General features: G+C 36.4%; 1 protein-coding gene across 10 annotated transcripts in view; it reads left to right on the top strand.

Moving 5' to 3' along the window:
* The window catches only part of EPS8 (EGFR pathway substrate 8, signaling adaptor), a 247205-nt gene that overhangs the window by 177978 nt on the left and 50117 nt on the right, over positions 1–19110 (top strand). For all 10 annotated transcript variants that reach the window (XM_082850613.1, XM_082850621.1, XM_082850619.1 and 7 more), the window contains 6 exons: positions 6976–7043; positions 8042–8203; positions 10478–10627; positions 13305–13387; positions 13963–14099; positions 17730–17803. In XM_082850613.1, the coding sequence (XP_082706739.1) occupies positions 6976–7043; positions 8042–8203; positions 10478–10627; positions 13305–13387; positions 13963–14099; positions 17730–17803 (674 nt within the window). The remainder of the gene's footprint in view (positions 1–6975; positions 7044–8041; positions 8204–10477; positions 10628–13304; positions 13388–13962; positions 14100–17729; positions 17804–19110) is intronic.

Genomic DNA, 19110 nt, shown 5'->3' with positions numbered 1-19110 from the left:
GACCTAAATAATGTAGGTAAGTGAGATATCTAAATAATAGCCTGAAGATTTTTGTTAAGGAGAAAGAATATTAATCATCTCACAAATACCATAGATCCCAAAGTCTATTTTCAGAAAGCTAAGAAAGGAATAAGGAATAAAAAGTGGTACTCACCTGCAAATGTTAATGTTTATTTTGTGTTGGGAGCAGTTTCATAAAATCATAGCTCCAATGATTGAATCTTTAGCTTTTAAGCAGTGAATTTTTATTTCTCCCCTTTTACGTATAAAGCAAGCTGAGGCTCCTTTTTAAGGTGAGGTAATTTGTCAAAGTCACAAAACTTTAAAAATCTTGATGGCAAGAAAATATAACAGTCAATCTTGTGTAGTGTGAAGCCAATGAACAGCATATTGGTAAAACAGGGGACATAAATAGAGGGATGGAAAGGGGCAAATGCAAGAGACATTTATACGGACGAAAGAACACTCAGCAGTGTATTAGGCTTACAAGTCAGAGGGTTTTAAGTCCCTTGAAGTTGCAGGTAATGTTTCATTCCTCCTTGTAGCTAATACTCACCTCTCCCTCCCAGCTTGCTGTCCACAAACACACACACACAGTATGCCTTCTCTCCGACAGGCTCCCAATAAACGCCTATGGAATGAATGGTCAGATGCATGAATGACAGTGGAGAAACACGTCCAGGTTTTGAACAAACCTTTGCAATGAACAAATTCTATTTGAAGTTTTAACTATATTTAGTTAACATTGGGAGTGTTTAGCCTCCCAATCTGCGTAGTTTTTTGTAACTAGAAACTTGGTAAAGGAGAGATTTGTAATGTCATTTACTGTGTCACAGTGTATGCATTTTCTTGAAGATTTCTCCTTTCACAATGATTAAACCAGTTGAATAAATCCTTCAAGAATTCATTTGTTTTCATGACTGGTACATGGACTTCTCCGGGATATGAAGGTATTACTTAGTGCACTGAAACATGAGTTTCACGGTAATGACCACTGTTTTTTTATACACCGACCACAGGCTAGTCACTGTATCAGGAGTTTCATGCAACTTGGTCTTTTTTATGAGCACACTTTTCAGTCTGACCCCATAATGCGCCATGCACATTGCTTCAGGATGACTCTCGGAGAGGCGTGGGTTTGGGAGGCCAAACGATCTGTGGCTGAATCATGACACTTTCTACCAAAGGGCTGCCATTTTGAGCAAATGGTTTAACCTATTGGTCCCAGTTTCCTCAACTACAAAATAGAAACGATAATAATATTGTGGTAAGTTTATAGGAAAAAATAGAAGTAATGAGCCTCTCATGGCAGTGAGGAAGGGCATAGGAGAGTCACTTTTTGTCCTGGGCCCTCAGATTCATCAAGGCTCTCAAATTTAATATTTTGCTGTCACCTCCAAATGATGTTATACATCTAATCACAGTGATACTTTGACAGGACCAAGGGGTAATTTTCATCATATGTTTTTAAGCTTACATTCCAGATATCACTAGAAATTTTTTTTTATAAATCCTGTAAATGCAAACTACACGATTATGACAATACGTTAGCTACTTTTAGATATGTGTTAGTTTATTCAAGGAAAATGGTTAAAATGTGCTGCAGTTTTAATAACCTTATACTGTCCTTTCTTTATTATTGTACAAGAAATGTCAAAGCCAGCATGTCAGAGGCTCTGCGTCACTAAAGTCCCTGACGACATAAATAGGAAATACGTATTAATTTCTCTCTTCTACGGTTTCTTTCTTTTCTTATCTCATGACAGTAACATTTCATTTGTCTGCTGTTAATCAGGGAATTGAAAATGTTATACATTTTTTTCTGGCTAACCTGCTTGTCAGTGTCTTTAAGCTTTAAAATTGCTTTTAAGGAACATGCTTGTAAAAAGTATTAAAACATTCCCTTCTGTTGGGGTGTGGCTCGTGTAACCTCTTGTCCATGACTCAGAGGGTCAGTGGTGTGCACACGAGCTTGTGTACTGCCATGTGCTCAGAGGCTGCATTCCTTACCTTTACACCAGATCATTCAGAATCTTTTCCCTTTGGAGTACTTGAGGCTGTTTTTCCCATGTGTCTGGGTCCCAAGCAGCTTTAATAACCCCATATGAACTTTTCCCTGTTGGTAACATGCCTGCTTCTAGCATTGCTTCTGATATGTGTGGGCTGAGAAACTAATAGGAAATCTTGTGAGTAGTGTACATGGGTTCTGAGTGGGGAATTGAGAGACCTCCCCCTTATGCATTAAAATGTGCAAATTTGAATATTAAACATTGTGACGTCTCTGTCTGCCACTCAGAGGGCTTATTTTATTTAAGTGTGGATTCTCTGCTGTGTGCTGAACAGCTGAACTTCCTAGAAAAATAACTTTCCTTTAAATTAGATATTGCTGGATTTGGAATATGACCATTTACCTTAAATAATCAGCTGTCTAAAGTCATCCTGTCTCCAGAAAAATGTAAGTTTCACAGAATTATCATTTAGTAATACTTTATTGTCATGACCAACATTTATAGTATTGTTGGGAGACCAGGTAGTGAAAGATAAACGTGACAGACAGGCACTCTCTCGAGTTTCATTTTACCTTAAGTTTGAACGTTTTTGTGATATTAGCAAGTAGGAAAATATATTTGTTTTTTTCCTGATTTTCTTTGGTCTTCTCAGGGAGGTACTGGTAAGAAGTGAGCATAAGTAATCTATAAACTATACAGTTCATTCTGTATAATTGACTTGACTGTAAACGTTCCTGTCTTTTTACATAGTGCTTGACTCAACTTTCTCAGAGCAGTATTCCTGAATATACCACTTTTCTTACTAGATATCTACCTCACGTATTGTTCTTCTTGTACTTATCTTTGTTTTTCTTTCTGTTTCTCTGTGTCTCCTGATCTTGGTTTGGAACTAGGCTCTCTGTTTACTTGTCCTAACTGAAGCTCAGGCCAACTCTTATACATTCAGGTGGCACTGAAGGGTTAAAGCCCACTTCTCTTATCGCCATACTCGTTATTTACAAAGTGTGATTTACTTGGAAAAAATAAATATTCTAAGAAAAAACTTTTTGAAATTCTTAAGAAGTAAAAGGCCCTTGATTATGTACTGTCAGGAGGTGGGGCGATGGTAGAGTCAGAATTCTGCTTCGTAGAGTATGTCAGTGCACGCGACCCAGAAAGACACTTTGGCAATTTTTCCACCTCAGCTGAAAGTTTTAAAGCTTCTTTTCTCCTCGGGGATAAGCTATTTTAACGACTTGTTGGACTGGCCAATACAATTAATTCTTAAATAATGTAGTTTTGTAAAAATGACCTTGATTTTAAAAAGTTATCTTGTTCAGATACTGATTTGTCAATCCGTGATTATAGTTGCCTAGATAATGAGAGCTTATAATTTTTACTCAGTGCTTCTTACTGATTCCCACTAAGCCACTTCTCTTCTATGGAAATTATACACTGAACTAGTGAGAAAGGAATTCTCCTTTACTGTGGTTGAAAGTTTTATAAGTGTAAAGTAATATGAACTGTAGCCCATTGTTTTATTTAGGGAGAGGACTACTCAGCAGCTGCTTTTGTGGTACATTTTTTTCTTTTTAATAATCAAGTCCTTATTTTCGAAGCAGCACTTTGTTTTCAGAGAAAGAGAAAATAACAATTTTCTGAATGTTAGCTGTTTCAAATCTTGCTCTTATGCATAAACAGCAATATAGGCAAACGAGGATTCAGTTTAAATGCTGAGACCTGCATATTGTTATAGTTGTCATTGTACTCATTGAAGCGTTAGATGAAACCTAATTTTTTAAAATTAAGACTTTGTTGGGATCAGTTTTAGGTTCACAGCAAAACTGAGGAGAAGGTACAGAGATTTCCCGTATGCCTACACAGCCTAGCCTCCTCCGCTGTCACCAGCCCCCCAGAGCGGTACATCTGGTACAACTCATGAACCTATTGTGATATATCATAATCATCCAAAGTTCATTGAAACCTAAGTTTAAGTTCCTGATCCGGAAGTAGAATATCAGTTTTCGCAGCAGCGTATCAACTCAAGAGTGCTAAAATGATGCGTTACAGGATTTTCGTCTTTGGTGACTGAATTCTTCCATCTTTCTGGGTTTGTATATTGTGGTCCATGGGATAAAAGCTATTAGGAAAAACAGTGAAACACAATCAGTGGTACTGTAACCAAGTAAAATTTGTTCCTGGCTCTAATTGATTCAGAGAGAGAGACTATTTGACCGTGATTTACGCTCTTAATTTGGAAAGAAAAAAATTTCAACTTAAGGAGATAAGATGTGGTAGATGAGTTGCCACTTACACAGATTTTGTGACAGTCGCTTCCAACCTTGGCTGCATGTTAGAATTGCCTGGAGAGCTTTTCCAAATCCCAGGGCCCAGATTGCATCCTGGGCCAATTACATTAGAATCCTGGGGGGCGTGGGGAGCACAGGATTTTTTTTAAAGTTCATTCTAATGTGCCTCCAAGGTTGAGAACCATTGTTAGAGAAAGTAGTGAACGTCAGGAGAGTCTTTATCTTGAGTATCATGGAGACTTTATTTAGGCTTTTCACACTGTTTTAAGGCTTTGGGTGAGATTTTTCAGGCTTAGGAGCATAATTCCTATTTACAGCTGTACTTGAGAATACATGTGATTTTCATAAAAAATAAATGTACTATAATTGCCTGTTAGGAGCCTTCTTTCAAAATTTCCTATTAAAATGTTAATAGTCACTTTTATTTATTCATTGACTTAAATCACTGAAACCACTAGTTTATTTATAAATCCATCTTATGGCATTTATACATTTTTAGGATTTTTAAAGGTAATTTCTTGTAACACATACATCTTATTTATTGTGTAACATGAGAGAGAAAGAGCTTAGGAATTCCTAAAATGGATCCTTGATTTGGAAAATTAGAAATGGTACCATATCTTTTAGGCAAGCAGAGTAATCAGTTAACATCATGCTATTTATGAATACTATCAAATGGTGTTTTTCTATTTTTGTAAAGTACGTTTCTGCGGGATTGAGAAACTACGTGTTAGGAAATTTGGGGGAACAAAGTATTACTATTTCATAATGAGAATATTTAATTACAAAACATAATATTTTTGACCTTCAACTGTGTTTGCCAATCACTTATCTGAAAGACTCAGAAAAGCATTTGAACATCCTGGTGTTGCCATTTCAAAATTGGAGACCATGGCAAGCACTGCCATTTCTTTCAGTGTCCTCAGATAAGACCAGAGGAAACAGAACTACCCTCATGTTCTGAGTTGGCCGTGGAGAATTGTGTTAGAATACGATGAATCAGTGATTCTGAAATATTGATTATTTCTAAAAGTGCTTTTCTCAGATATGTCCCTGAGTTATCCATTGTATTTTAAAAGTTATAATGGTTTTCCCAAGAAAAATTATCCATTTGTTAATATCTCACATTGATTAATCCTCAGCTAATAATCAGAAAAATTATGGTTGTTCACTTTTTAAAATATGTAAATTAAGGTTTATGTTTTGTCATAACAGAATAGAAAATTTTAGGTGAAACCAGATGTTTCTTTTTGGTCACATTGTTTTGGTAGGACCAGATGGATCATACTTCTTCAGATCATCATCCAAACAGAAAAAGAAAGGTAGCAGATACTGAATTTTGTAGTGTGTCTGTTTTTATTAAGTAACTTTAATGCTGCAAAAGCAAAAATAGAATATATTGGAATAATATCATAGTGATATAAGGCATATTTTCATGTAACCATTAAGATAAATGTAAATGAAAAGTCATTACTTGTATCAAAGTTTAAAAAAATTCTATGTGTTAACATTCTTAGTCTGTATATGTGCTTTATATTTTTGTACTTGCTCTGCTTTTATGTTCAGCAGAACTTTTCAACTTGTGTTGTTTTAGGAAAATCTAAAAGTTTCTATACTACCTGAAAGAAACAGGTTTATATTTAGGAAAAACAAAATGGTTATTAGGAAAGCTAAGGTGTGTGTGTGAGACAGAGAGAGAAAGAGATAGAGACAGAGAGACAGAATTTTACTACTGTAGGAGTCTTGAAGTTTGATCTTATTTCTTTAACCCTTGTATTTTACAATAAGGGTGCTGAGATCCAGAGTTTTGCCAAGTTCAATCTCCTACTTAATGACAGAGCCCAAGTAAGAATCAAAACTCTTCTGGTTCCCACTTAGAGCTCTTTTTCACCATAGCATACTGCTTTAGAAAAAACTGCAAATTTACAAATAATCAAGTTGCTTGATTAGAAAGCAGCAAATACAAAATATTGCCTTCACATATTTTATTTTGGTTTTGCAGCATTTTACAAAAGAAAAACAAAGGTTGCTTTTTGCTTTTTCAATAGTTGGTGCAGAAACTTTCTACCTAACTTTCTTATTTTTTCTAACAGCTTATATCTACAATTCTGAGTATCACATTTGTGTGTTCTGTAGATGTGTGAAAATTGTTAAAGTTTAATGGCAGTGAGTATGATTGACTCTCCTTTAACACTCTCCATGGTGTGGATGTGGTGAAACATGTTCCTTGCGGTGTTTATTATTTTAATAATGTAGTCTAACTCATATAATACAGCATCTGTGACAGTATCTGCAGTTCCATTTTGTTCTCAGTGCATTAAAAGATGAAATTTACAAGCCAGTTTTTATCTTTTTGCCAAAGAAGAGGTCCCTGATTAATAAAATCTTTACACAAAATAACTTTTTCTTACAACATTAATAATCTTGTTAACCTTTGGGATTCAGAACACTTACGTTGGGTCAAATTGTTCTTGCATATAATGTAAGCTTTCTCATGACTTTTTCATTTAATGTGAATGATGAGTATTTTCAGATACACCACACAGTGGTGACTTATACTACTGTACTACTGTACTTATATATGAGATAGACTAGTTTTAGAGATGGCCACGAGACACTGATATATGAACATCAGCCCACTCATGGGTAAATAATGGCTTTTTCAACTTCTTTTCCAGAACAAAGGAAGAATTATGCACGGGATAGTGTCAGCAGCGTGTCAGATATATCCCAATACCATGTTGAAGTAAGATGCTTTGATGTTTGCTAACTTTAGAATGAAGCTTGAGGGACATAAACATTGGTAGTAAAATCAGAGTTATGTTTTATTTCATTTCTATGATGTAAATTGTGTTGACATGTTTTCTTTCAGATCTTTATAAGGCAGATGTTAAATATAGAAGTATCTTGTTAATCTGTTTTCATAGAGAATAAATTAAAATGATAACTAGTCATTTGTCATTGTCAGCCTTATTTTGGTTAAAAACAGGACCAAGGCTTCTATTTTGTATTATGGAATCTTCTTGAAATAAGCCTTGACAGTTTCAGTGGATGGTTTAGTTTTACTTTTAGTTTTGTCTAAAGTCATTACTAGTTCTGTTTAAGCAATGGTTTCTTTTTTTTAGTTTTTCCTCTATTGCTGTCTTTTAAGATATTTGCTCTTAATTGGAATCTACTTGGGTGGACATTTGCTTATTATAATGGAAAATATTTAAGTAGGAAGTAATTTTTAAATTGCTCTTATTTTCAAGTTTCTACCTCCTCAAGCATGCTTAATTACATTTAAACAGTTTTGTTTCAGTAGAGTGAAAAGTTGGACAGTTGTTACAGACTAGAATTGCTGTTGCTGCTGTCAATTACCAATGTCTGTAGTTTTCAAGCTGCCTTGTAGATTGCCTTCTATTGTTCAGCATTTAAATAACCAAAATGGAATAAAATGGATTAAATAAAGAGAATGTTATTTAATCTGTTTAGAGTTTGTTTTTGTCACGTTTATGTAGTTCCACAAGGCTCAGTATTAAACAGATTTAGATATTTTATGATTCAAGGCATCATTTCCTCTATTCAACAAAAACCTGTTTGACCTTATTATCCCAATAAGGTAACCATGAAGTTCTAGAGTACTTTGTATTTGTCTCTCCCCTCTCTACTAGCTGACTTCAGTTAGTTTAACTTGCTATTTTTTTGGAAAATGTTTAATAAGAGACTGTGTGTATTATGTTTTTTCTTTTTGCCAATCATAAGCACTTGACTACCTTTGTTCTGGATCGGAAAGATGCTATGATAACTGTTGACGATGGAATAAGGAAGCTGAAATTGCTTGATGCCAAGGGCAAAGTTTGGACTCAAGATATGATTCTTCAAGTGGACGAGAGAGCTGTGAGCCTGATTGATTTAGAATCAAAGGCAAGTTGGAAATATTTATACTATTTTATTTTCAAGAAAGTCCACAAATATTTATGTTTACAATTAGATCAGGTTGTTTGAAAATGGGTAAAAATTTAGCAACGTAAAATATTCTTGTCAGTCATTTTGAAGAAAAAATGTCATACTTAATGTACTTTATGCATGTGAAATCATGTTTTTAAACTAGAGATAGAGGGATACAATGTTTTTTTAACCATGTATGATGAGATAGAAGAATTGAGGAAAAAATGCATCGTGCTAAAATAAGGCCCCTGGAGACTTCCCTGGTGGCGCAGTGGTTCAGAATCCACCTGCCAATGCAGGGGACACGGGTTCGATCCCTGGCCTGGGAAGATCCCGCAGGCTGCAGAGCAACTAAGCCCCGTGCGCCACAACTACTGAGCCTGTGATCTAGAGCCCACGTGCTGCAACTACTGAGCCTGCGTGCCACAACTACTGAAGCCCGTGCGTCTAGAGCCCATGCTCCGCAACAATAGAGGCCACTGCAATAAGCCCGCACACCGCAACGAAGAGTAGCCCCCACTCGCTGCAACTAGAGAAAGCCCATGCGCAGCATTGAGGACCCAATGCAGCCAAAAATAAATAAATTAAAATAAATAAATTAAAAAAAGAGAAACAATTGCACTGATACCAAAAAAGTAAAATAAAATAAGGCCCCTGTAGGGCACTATTCTTTTTTTTTTTTTTTTTTTTTGCGGTACACGGGCCTCTCACTGTTGTGGCCTCTCCTGTTGTGGAGCACAGGCTCCGGACGCACAGGCTCAGCGGCCATGCCTCACGGGCCCAGCCGCTCCGCGGCATGTGGGATCTTTCCGGACCGGGGCACGAACCCGTGTCCCCTGCATCAGCAGGCGGACTCTCAACCACTGCGCCACCAGGGAAGCCCTGTAGGGCACTATTCTTTATGACACATATTAATTACATGCTATGTCAAACCATATCCCAGTGATATGGTTTGAACCCCAGTGAGTGAACTAGGATAAAAAGGTTTGTGTGTATGTACATTAACTTCCACCAGGCCAACACTGGGCACCTTTCTTTTACACAGCTACTCAGGTAAGATGCTGGAGCTCTTAAAAAAGGCCTTCTCTGAGCTCCATCATCTAATAGGCATTTGAGTTGCTAAGATAAAGACAACTCTTTGTTGTCTGATAGGAGTCGGGGTAAAATTTGCCCTTTCTTTCATCTCATTCATTGAATTCTGTGAGAGAATAGCAACTAATCCTCATAGTTTCAAGTAATTGTAGAGGAGAGATATTATTTAATTTGCTTTTGCAAAGAAAGAAAAGTTATTATCTCTCTAGTATGGCTCATAAATTTCATTCTAATTTAATGGAACCTGCATTTTTTGTTTCACCTTTTCTGGGTCCCAGGGAGTCAGGACTTAGAATAAATTTATGGTGTGATGTCTATGTGCTGTCTGTAATAAAAGTTATTGTTATTTTTTATGTTCTAGTTATCAGGGATATTGTATTTTGTTTACTTAAAAAACCCCACAATTTCTCCCGTCAATTCCATCATGACACCACTCGCTACTTGTGTAAGGCCATTAGTGTTAGGATAAGCACCTTAAATATATCTCATTAAATAATATTCACTTTCACAAGACCAAATATCTTAATCATTTTGAAGAATGTATTTTTTAGTAAGATTGTTCTGACCATGCTGTTTGACATTTTTGGCTGGAAAAACTTACACAGTGAATTTTTTCATCTGAGAGATTCAGTGAAATAAAAAGTGTACAAATGATGTGTTATTCTCATCTCAGTCTAACATTTGTGATCACTGAAGGTAGAAACTAAGAGTATGACTGTACAGTGTTCAAGTAAAACAAACAAACAAAAAAAACCAAAACTACATAGCCACAGGGAAAAGAATACCAGGTAATATGGTGAATAATTGTGGAAAGAGGCCTCAGTTTACCTATTTTGCTCTTAAAGGCATCATCTCTAGCCCATAATCTTAGGAAATCAGTAATGCTAATTTCAGTATTTCTTCTGTTTACTAAGAACACAACTACATTCCTTTGTTAAATATTTCCATTTTTGTTGCTCTTTCTCCCATCCACCAGGCTTGTTATCTTTGCTGCCTACTTGTACCTAATCATCCTCCAAATTTACCGTGTTTACTAGCATCCATTGTCAATGTGGTTTGCATACTTTAAAAATTATTGGTAGGATGCCTAGAGCTCTTTGTGGGATAGATTTTATATAGCTAATGAAAAATAAGGCAAGTTATATTTTTACTTTGTAGAATGAACTGGAGAATTTTCCTTTGAACACAATCCAACACTGCCAGGCTGTGATGCACTCCTGTAACTATGATTCAGTTCTTGCCCTCGTGTGCAAAGAGTCAACTCAGAACAAGCCCGATCTTCATCTTTTCCAGTGTGATGAGATTAAGGTAAAAGAAGGGTGAATTTTCTTTCCCTTTAAGCACATGTTCCAGCAGCTTTTGATTATCTACTTCAATCACATGGCTAGTAGGTACTAGATTTTTAGTTTCTTAGGATTTTGTAAGGAAAACAAATACCTCGGTCTCTTCCCTAGGGTTTCCAGGCTAAGTAAATAAAGAGGAGATAGAATAGTATTAAAAGAAAGAAATCAGATGCATTCTGTTTATTAAAACAAAGGTGTGGATAATACATTAAATTCTTCACTGAGGGACTTGGACTTATAATTAAAGATTGATTCTTCAAAAATCATTCTTCATGGACAATAAATAATCATGTCATCCTATTTTATTCTGCAGTAATCACATAGCATGGATTATTGCAATGAAACACTTGGACATTTTCCATGATATCTATTTAAGGTTCACTGTTTAATTATGTGACTGGAATAATTCCTCAAGATATGTAATCCCCTGTTGATAATGTGAAAATAGTTGAGCATAGTTACCAGTAATAATATGCCATACGCTGAAGATTTGTATTTCAAAGTACACTGTACTTTTCAAATGATTATAACTTGTGATGTTTTATTGGACATTAGAATTTATCTTCAAACTTGAATCTTTATTTCATGAGTTGATTTCTCTAAAAGGGAAATCATTTTTGGTTGAGTTGATTGGTGCTTCGCCAAAGCAGTGTTTTATCACTGTGACTGCATATTATAACATATACAGGCAGTTTTTATCTTATAAAGAAATGCCGGGAGATTAGCATGAAGTGTCACTTGATCTTTTCTGTAATTCTTTGACCTTAAAATATGTTAGGTAAATTAAGATTGACTATGAATTGTGTATTTTATAATTTTCTTTTAATTTCAATTTATGTCATAAATGATTTTCTAAACATCTTACTTGAAAAGAATTGTGGCAGTAGATAATTTGTATACGTAATGTTCATCAAACTTTTATATAGTGCCCTTTGAAAGTCATAAAGCGTATTAAGAATTTTGCAAGGTTAGATTTATTAAATCAGTAAGGATTAAGATGAATATTTTGCTCTGAAAATATAGTGAAATTTAATTCAAACATTTTAAAAACAGAGAACTATGCTAAAAGACATTTTAAATCTGGTGTTTGCTTCAGCGCTCTAAAATCCCTCCCTGGAAACTAAGAGTTATTGGGCTGAGTGAAGTTTCTGGATTTCAGTTTTGAGGATAAAAGGTTTGCTTTATTTGATAAGGCATGATGATATTGATGGGTCCAAAACAGATTTACTGAATGCTGTTTTGTCCTCATTAAAAGTCAAGGACCACTACACAGCTATATGCATTTACCCATTGGTGCACATATGAGATGGATTTTTTTTCTTGCCCTATTAAAAATATAAATGCAATGAAATGTGTGGTTTCTTTTCTATGGGCCGTCTTGCAACATCAGTTTTGTGTTTTAAAGTTTCTTTATCAGGGGACTTTACACAAAACTCCTGCTCACCTATGTAGTAAATTTTTTCTTAGAAATATGATGGCCAACCCCACACCCTGCCCATAGGAAATTCAGGATTCCTAGGCATCTTCAGTTTTATTTTCCCACATAATAGAAAGCCTTTGAAATGACGTTCGTAGTGTCTTCCTAAAACGAGGATGTTCTTACGGAAGTGAAGCCGGACTAGGATGCATTAGCGCTCTCGTTTAATAGCCGTGTGACCTAGGCCGAGTCATCATATAAGTATTCCTCAGTTTTATTAATTATAAAACAAGAAGAGCAGATTATATGATCTTTAAGTATCCCTTTCAGTTCTAAAATTTTATGATTACCTGGACTTATGGTAAAAGAGTATAATATGTATGTATGTATGTGTGCATATATGTATTTGAGAAAAACAGACGTAATTACAGAGAACAAGCAGGCACAAAATAGAAGATAAATACATCCCAGCAGGGACCTAATATGCAGTAATAATCACTGGCTAAATAAACTTCAGAACCAAACAAAATAAATTTCTTAGCTGCTAATCTCTTATTGGTTCCCAAGAAAACCAAATTAAACGTTCAAGGGTTATTGTTGGAAAAGGATCGGAAAAGTCAAACCATTTAGAGAAAGTTAATTTTTATTAACGTGCAATGACAAAATAAAGGGGTTATCACAAAGGTTACAACCTAGTGTTGGGGTCCACCCCGTGACAATGTGGGTTTGTCTTAAACTGGGAGTAGCGCTGCTGCAACTGAGTGGTTTCCACCAGTTAATGGGGGCCCAGTGGATGGGGAGGACGGGGGAGAGGAGGGATGCTGCTCCACATGCTGGTACTTCTGATTCCTTCACTTCTTCCCAGGCATAGCTATTAACCCGTTACGTTTTCAGCATGTGTTTATACTTTCAGCGTATGCAAATCCTTTTTCTCTTTGCCTTTATGCAAGTATAGCTTTAAAAAAAAAAAAAAAAAACTAAAGGAATCTGGATTAAATAATCTTTAAAAATTCCTTCAGTTTTCCAATCCTGTCATTACAAAGTTCACTTAAAAAAACTGGAAGTGTTATGTTTCGAAAGCAGATTTAAAAAAAAATAAAATGGCTTCTTTGCATCAAGACATTTTTGTTTTGGACAGGGAACATAATCCCTTTTTCTGTTTTAACCTACATATCAAGACAAAAAAAAATCCATAAGCCCCCAGGTAACTTGTCTTTCATTGCAGGCAAACCTAATTAGTGAAGATATTGAAAGTGCAATCAGCGACAGTAAAGGAGGGAAACAGAAGAGGCGGCCTGATGTCCTGAGGTAAAAACATTAAAAGAAATTAAGGGCTAGAATTGGTGTGTTTTTAAGTCTTTTTTTCCCTCTAAAAATGAAAAAATATGTATTTTCAGTGAAGGTATATTATTATATTTTGCAGATTACAACCTGTAATCTCAACTCATTTGCTCTCGCAAGTTTGTCGGTATATGTGTGTGTGCCTTTTCTCTCCGTGATTCTGGTCTTTCTCTGATACGGCTCCTTCTACTTGTGTTGTCACAGAGACCCATGAACCAATGTGTGGCATTTTAAGGCAAAGTAGCCAAAGGGACTATAAACAGATGTTAGGTCTCTAGTTGGTTAACAGCCTTTGCAAATCATAGGAGACACAGAAAAAATGTTAAACCTGGTTTTCAGCTGATTTGAAAATGTTCTATATTTTTATATTTCATATACATTTATAAATATACATAACATGGCATGGTTAGGAAATCCTTGTTTTTCTACCCCTTGACATAGTTCTTCTTGAGGTTGAAGAACTAATACCATAAAATTGAGAGAATTGATGTATTGTAGAAATAGAGATGGTAAAAATTCAGCTTGTTTTCATCTGTTTTTAGGATGATTTCCAAAGCAGACCCTGGTATACCGCCTCCACCCAGAGCTCCCGCCCCTGTGCCACCTGGGACTGTGACCCAGGTGGATGTTAGAAGTCGGGTGGCAGCCTGGTCCGCGTTGGCAGCTGACCAAGGGGACTGTGAGTATTTCCAGGGATTGGTGCTTATTTATCATTTACTTTGAGTTGTGACCTAGTTCTTGTTTTCAAAATCTGATGCTGATTTCTGAGCTGAAACTTGAGGTTAGTTTTGTAAAAATAAATCTTTCTTAAAGGAAAGTTAAGCCTTGGGCCCTGTAAGATTATTGTCTCTGAGAGGTCAGACCAGTCTTAATAAATATGGTGTTAGGAGTAGACTCTTTTCTTTCTAAAGCAGTCAAAGAGAGGAAGTTTGACTCAACTAACAATTAAAAGAATGGTAATATTATATATACCAAACAGGAGACGATCAATATTTTTTTAAGATAATACTTCAAGTTCTTTCCATTATTATTATCTTACCACTGTCCTCTTTTGGACAAACTGTTTGTGGTTACAAGGACAGGATGTCAGGGCAGGGGTAGGGTGACGGAAAAGGGCTAAAATGCATTCACCATCGGGTAAACTTGCCCAATGGACCCTATGTCTGTACCATCATTTTACCATGACATTCTTCGTTAAAAACAAATAATCATGGCAAGGAACATAGTGTAACCTTTTATCTGACAGAATGTTTTACTAAGTCTGAAATTTTTATAACTGGAAAATGCCTTAAAATATGTTTGGTCCAATCTCTTCATTTTAAGGGTGAATAAATTGTGATCCAGTGGGTCTGAATTTGATGGAGACCATAGCCTCATTCTTTTGCCTCCTAGTTCAATGTGATTTCTTAAATCTCTTATCCTTTATCTAATAAAGCATTATTCATGAGAATCTAACAGTGTAGTTAACCTACGGAACTTGATTACCAAAATGAGTGAAACTGGACTGTACTTTGAGTCTGGAGAGCCAAAATCTGGGCTCTGGAGCAAGACAGGGACCTACCTGTGTGACCTTGTGAAGTTATGCCTTACTTGCAGAATGGGGATAATAATTCCTATGTTGCTGTGAGTCTGAAAGCAAATAATGTCTATAATAGTACCTGGAACAGTATAGTAGACATTCATTTTTGCCAAATTGAGTTCATTTTATTTTATCAATTGCTTTCCATTTTATTTAGATTCCCATGTTCTTAAAGTTATTTTCACTTTACATGTAAACCCAGCTACCGAACAGATGAAAGGAAGAAATCTTTGAAGCATCTGCTTTTCAAAAATAAAGTAACAGAATTATTATTTACTGTAATGTTATAGCAGTTTCTGTCTTTAGGAATTAGACACATTTCTGTCAATCCACTTTGTATTTACAATTTTATGTTTAAAAACTAAACGGGAGTTTACAGTGTTTTCTACTTCTTGTGTACTTACAATATTTTTGCTACTGTTACTATTTTGTAGAGGGGATGTAGGTTTTATTTTGAGAGAAGTCAAAATGGTTTTTCTTGAAGTTGAGGAAGGATAAGACATCTTAAGTTTTCAGACATTCTGAATAAACCTGTAAAAACATCTGTAAAACCTAATGTAATATACAACAACAAAAATTTATTCCCAGGAGTTTCTGAGCCCTCATTAGATTTCGTCTGAAATACTCTGTGCAGTCTCATCTATTTAAATTACAGTTAGGTAAGGTTTTCAGAACTTCTGGTTTACTACCAGGTCAAACAGAACACACCACTTACCACATGAGGTTCTGTCCGGCGTGCAGGCTCCAGGCCAGTTGGAAAACCCTCCAAGAGGAGTATCCCCCTGGTCCCTCTGAAGGCTCCAGCTGACTCAGGCTGGACAACTCCTTCTTTGGACCCTTAACGTAGCTCTACCCCTGACTCCAGAACAGACCTCTGTAGAATAGTGGCAGTGGGATGCTAGTAGCGCTGCAGATTATGAAAAATCCGAGAAATACCGCATCTCTCTCACTGTGCCGTCTGAATGATATTTGGGGACCTCCTGGAGTTCCTGATAGCTGTAGTTCAGCTTCAACTTACTGCCCTCTGGAGTGCACTAAAACCAAGACAGCAGCTAACCGTGTGTAAAGCGGCAGCTAACTGGCAAGATTTCATATGTTGAAATTTCACCGATTAAGTTTCGTAAGACTGAGCGATCTCTTCCTTTTTTTTGGCAGGTATTCCATTTAAGGGTAAAGTTAGGCATAGAGGAGGCATAGCAGTTTTCAGTATTTTTTGCAGTTCTCTGTATTGAACATCAAGAGTCATGATGATCCATCATGAGTTGTATTTCCATTATTGATGATACAGTTTTTCTGTTTCATCCATCCATTTTTCTTTCATTTCATCTACTGAGAAGTCTTTGAATGAGTATCTGTGTTTAGTGGAAGTGTTAACTGACCTGTACCAGGACGGAGTTCATGATAATGATCATGATTAACATCATGGTCTAGCCAACTGAGCTAATGCAAGACTTTGGTTCTATTTTTTTTGTTTTTGCGTTACGCGGGCCTCTCACTGTTGTGGCCTCTCCCGTTGCGGAGCACAGGCTCCGGAGGCACAGGCGGGCCCAGCCGCTCCGCGGCATGTGGGATCTTCCCGGACCAGGGCACGAACCCGTCCCCTGCATCGGCAGGCGGACTCTCAACCACTGCGCCACCAGGGAAGCCCAAGACTTTGGTTCTTTAATTTGCAAATTCTTGTAGGTATTTCTACTTATAAAGTTTATGGCTTAAAATGATAATGAACCCAACATTGTGGGTTTTAAGCTTAATTAGACTACAATTTTAGAAGCAGTTTACTATCAGAACCCCCAAAGCTTTACTGTTGTCATGATGTTAGATGGTATGAAAATTAGGAGCTTTAGAACTTAGAACTTAGTCGGCCCATTTTAAGAAGTAGGTGCTTAGCCGCACGCATGGCCGGGACAGCTGTGTCCGGTGGTAGAAGCAGCTTAAGTGGCTGAGCCACAGCCCTCGCCGCCTCCTCATAATTCCTGGCTTTTCACAGGCAGATAAACGCCAGCTGAGTCGGAGCCGGTGCTCGGACGTGACAAGCGGGGGCTTGGAGAGGAAATGAGATAGTCCTCCCATGGGGATGCTCCTGGGACAGACCCCTGGATGTGCTTTTCCATCTGTCCTTACAGCAAGCCCGGGAAATGTAGACAGTCGGCTGCTCTGTCCTTTTGCTCTGTCCACACTTAAGCAGCTGATCCTCCTGATCGCCTAACCCAGGTGTTGCCCCTCGTCACCGGCAGGGCTGCATAAACCCAAAGTGGGAGAGAGGAAAACAACCCATTTGGGGCCTGTTCTCTGAGAAGCCACCTGGTCGGCAAGGCGGGGTGGGAAGGAGAGAAAAGACGGCTTGGGCCTGGTCCCCCGGGACCTTGGAGTGCCAGTGGTGGGAAACACGGCCAGGACCTCGTGGGTTTATATTTTTTTCTTGTGTAGGAATTAAAGGGTACTAAGTTAGGGTTGGTTCCACTGGCAGCTGACTTTGGAAAGAGAGAGAATAGAGGGGAAATTACAGTGTAAATCAGTCCCATACAAATGGAAAGCCAGTACTGCAGCCCTGCCAAGTGTGGTAGCAAGGATGCACGTCAGAGATGATGGGCACAGCTTTGACTTTTGTACCCAGTGGAGGTGTTTCCTTTTGCAAATGATGCTCTTTTCTAGCCAATTTGCATGTTTGATTATCTATATTGGTATCACTTAAGCAACAGGTTGAAAGATACATGATTCTCTTTTCTTTAGTTGAGAAACAAAGGAATTATTATCAGCAGGAAGAAACACCTGAGGTGATGGCAGCCCGCATTGACAGAGATGTGGTAAGTGAAATAGTCATCTTTATATCTTTGGCTTTTTTTTTAAAGGAAAAATTATTAACAGGGAAAATTAAGTTGATTTAAATACAGGTATTTTGTGGAAACCATATTTTCTCTTTCCAGTGGTGGTTAGGCCCTTTGAATTATTTTTTTAAACTATTTTTGCCTTTATGCCAATATTTAATTAGTAGACTAAGGCTGTGATAGAACTAGACTTATCAACTGGTTTGCAGAGGAATTTAAGCTGAATCATCAAGATTTGAGGGGTTTTTCTTTTCTCATAGTTTGTAACCCATGATTGAACTATCTTCTAAATTTGTCTTCCTGGCATTTACTCTAAAATATTTTATAATGCCCGAAAGATAAAAGTTATGTGGCATTTCTTAAGGGTAGATAAGTACATTTTAATGCTTTATAAAGGGTAAGGCTGTATTTGTTTTTATTTCTCCATAGTAATTTCCTTGCAGAATGACAATGTCCTGTGACATAATCATAAAATATGACATCAGCATAATTACTTTTTATACTCTACTTATGTTCTCAGCTTATTTGGAAACAAATATTTAGAGGAATTTGAAGTTTGGAATTTAATTTTTACATCACAGTATTACTTGTTAATACTTAAAACTTTAATACTTAAAAGCTTATTTAACCTCAGTTTTTACTCTTTAGTTAAAAGAATGTCAAGTGTCACACATAAAAGAGAAAGTCAAGTAAGACTATAGTATGTATAATATAATATGTATAATATAATATACAATATAGTATAATCAAAGTTGATCTCATGATCTCTGAAAGCATAGTGCATCATTATTTCTGTTTTACCCAGAAGAAATGCTTCTTAATGCCTATTATTGCAAATTATCTATGTGTTTATTTATCATAACACTCTAGAGCCCTTTAATTCCATGAAATAACATTGTCAGTGCTTTACTGGAAAATTTATTAGAAAAACAGAAATGCTCAGTGCTGTTCTAACAAACTGTTTCTTGGAAATTTTCCCCCTAACTTTATGTGGGCGAACACAATGAAAAAATCAGAGTAATTGAAAATAATTAATAATCTGAATAGATATTGTGAATGCTTTCTTTATGGTATTGAAAATAGAACAAAATTAAGCTAAAGAAAAATGTAAATGTTAGACTTTAGCCACAGGTATATTTAGTTCAAAACTTTTTCTTAGAATTAGTGATAAACCTGAAATTTGCATGTGGGAGGTGTTCCTTTTTCTTTTCTTTCTTTCTTTTTTTTTTTTAACTTTCTGATTTTCCTTCACAGTGTACAGCTAAGGCAAAAATAGTTTTCTTTTG

This window comes from Leucopleurus acutus (genome assembly GCF_964270905.1).
Source record: "Leucopleurus acutus genome assembly, chromosome: 11".
Taxonomy (NCBI): domain Eukaryota; kingdom Metazoa; phylum Chordata; class Mammalia; order Artiodactyla; family Delphinidae; genus Leucopleurus; species Leucopleurus acutus.
The sequence above is the reverse complement of the archived record's forward strand: the minus strand, read 5'-3'. Positions and strand labels throughout refer to the sequence as shown.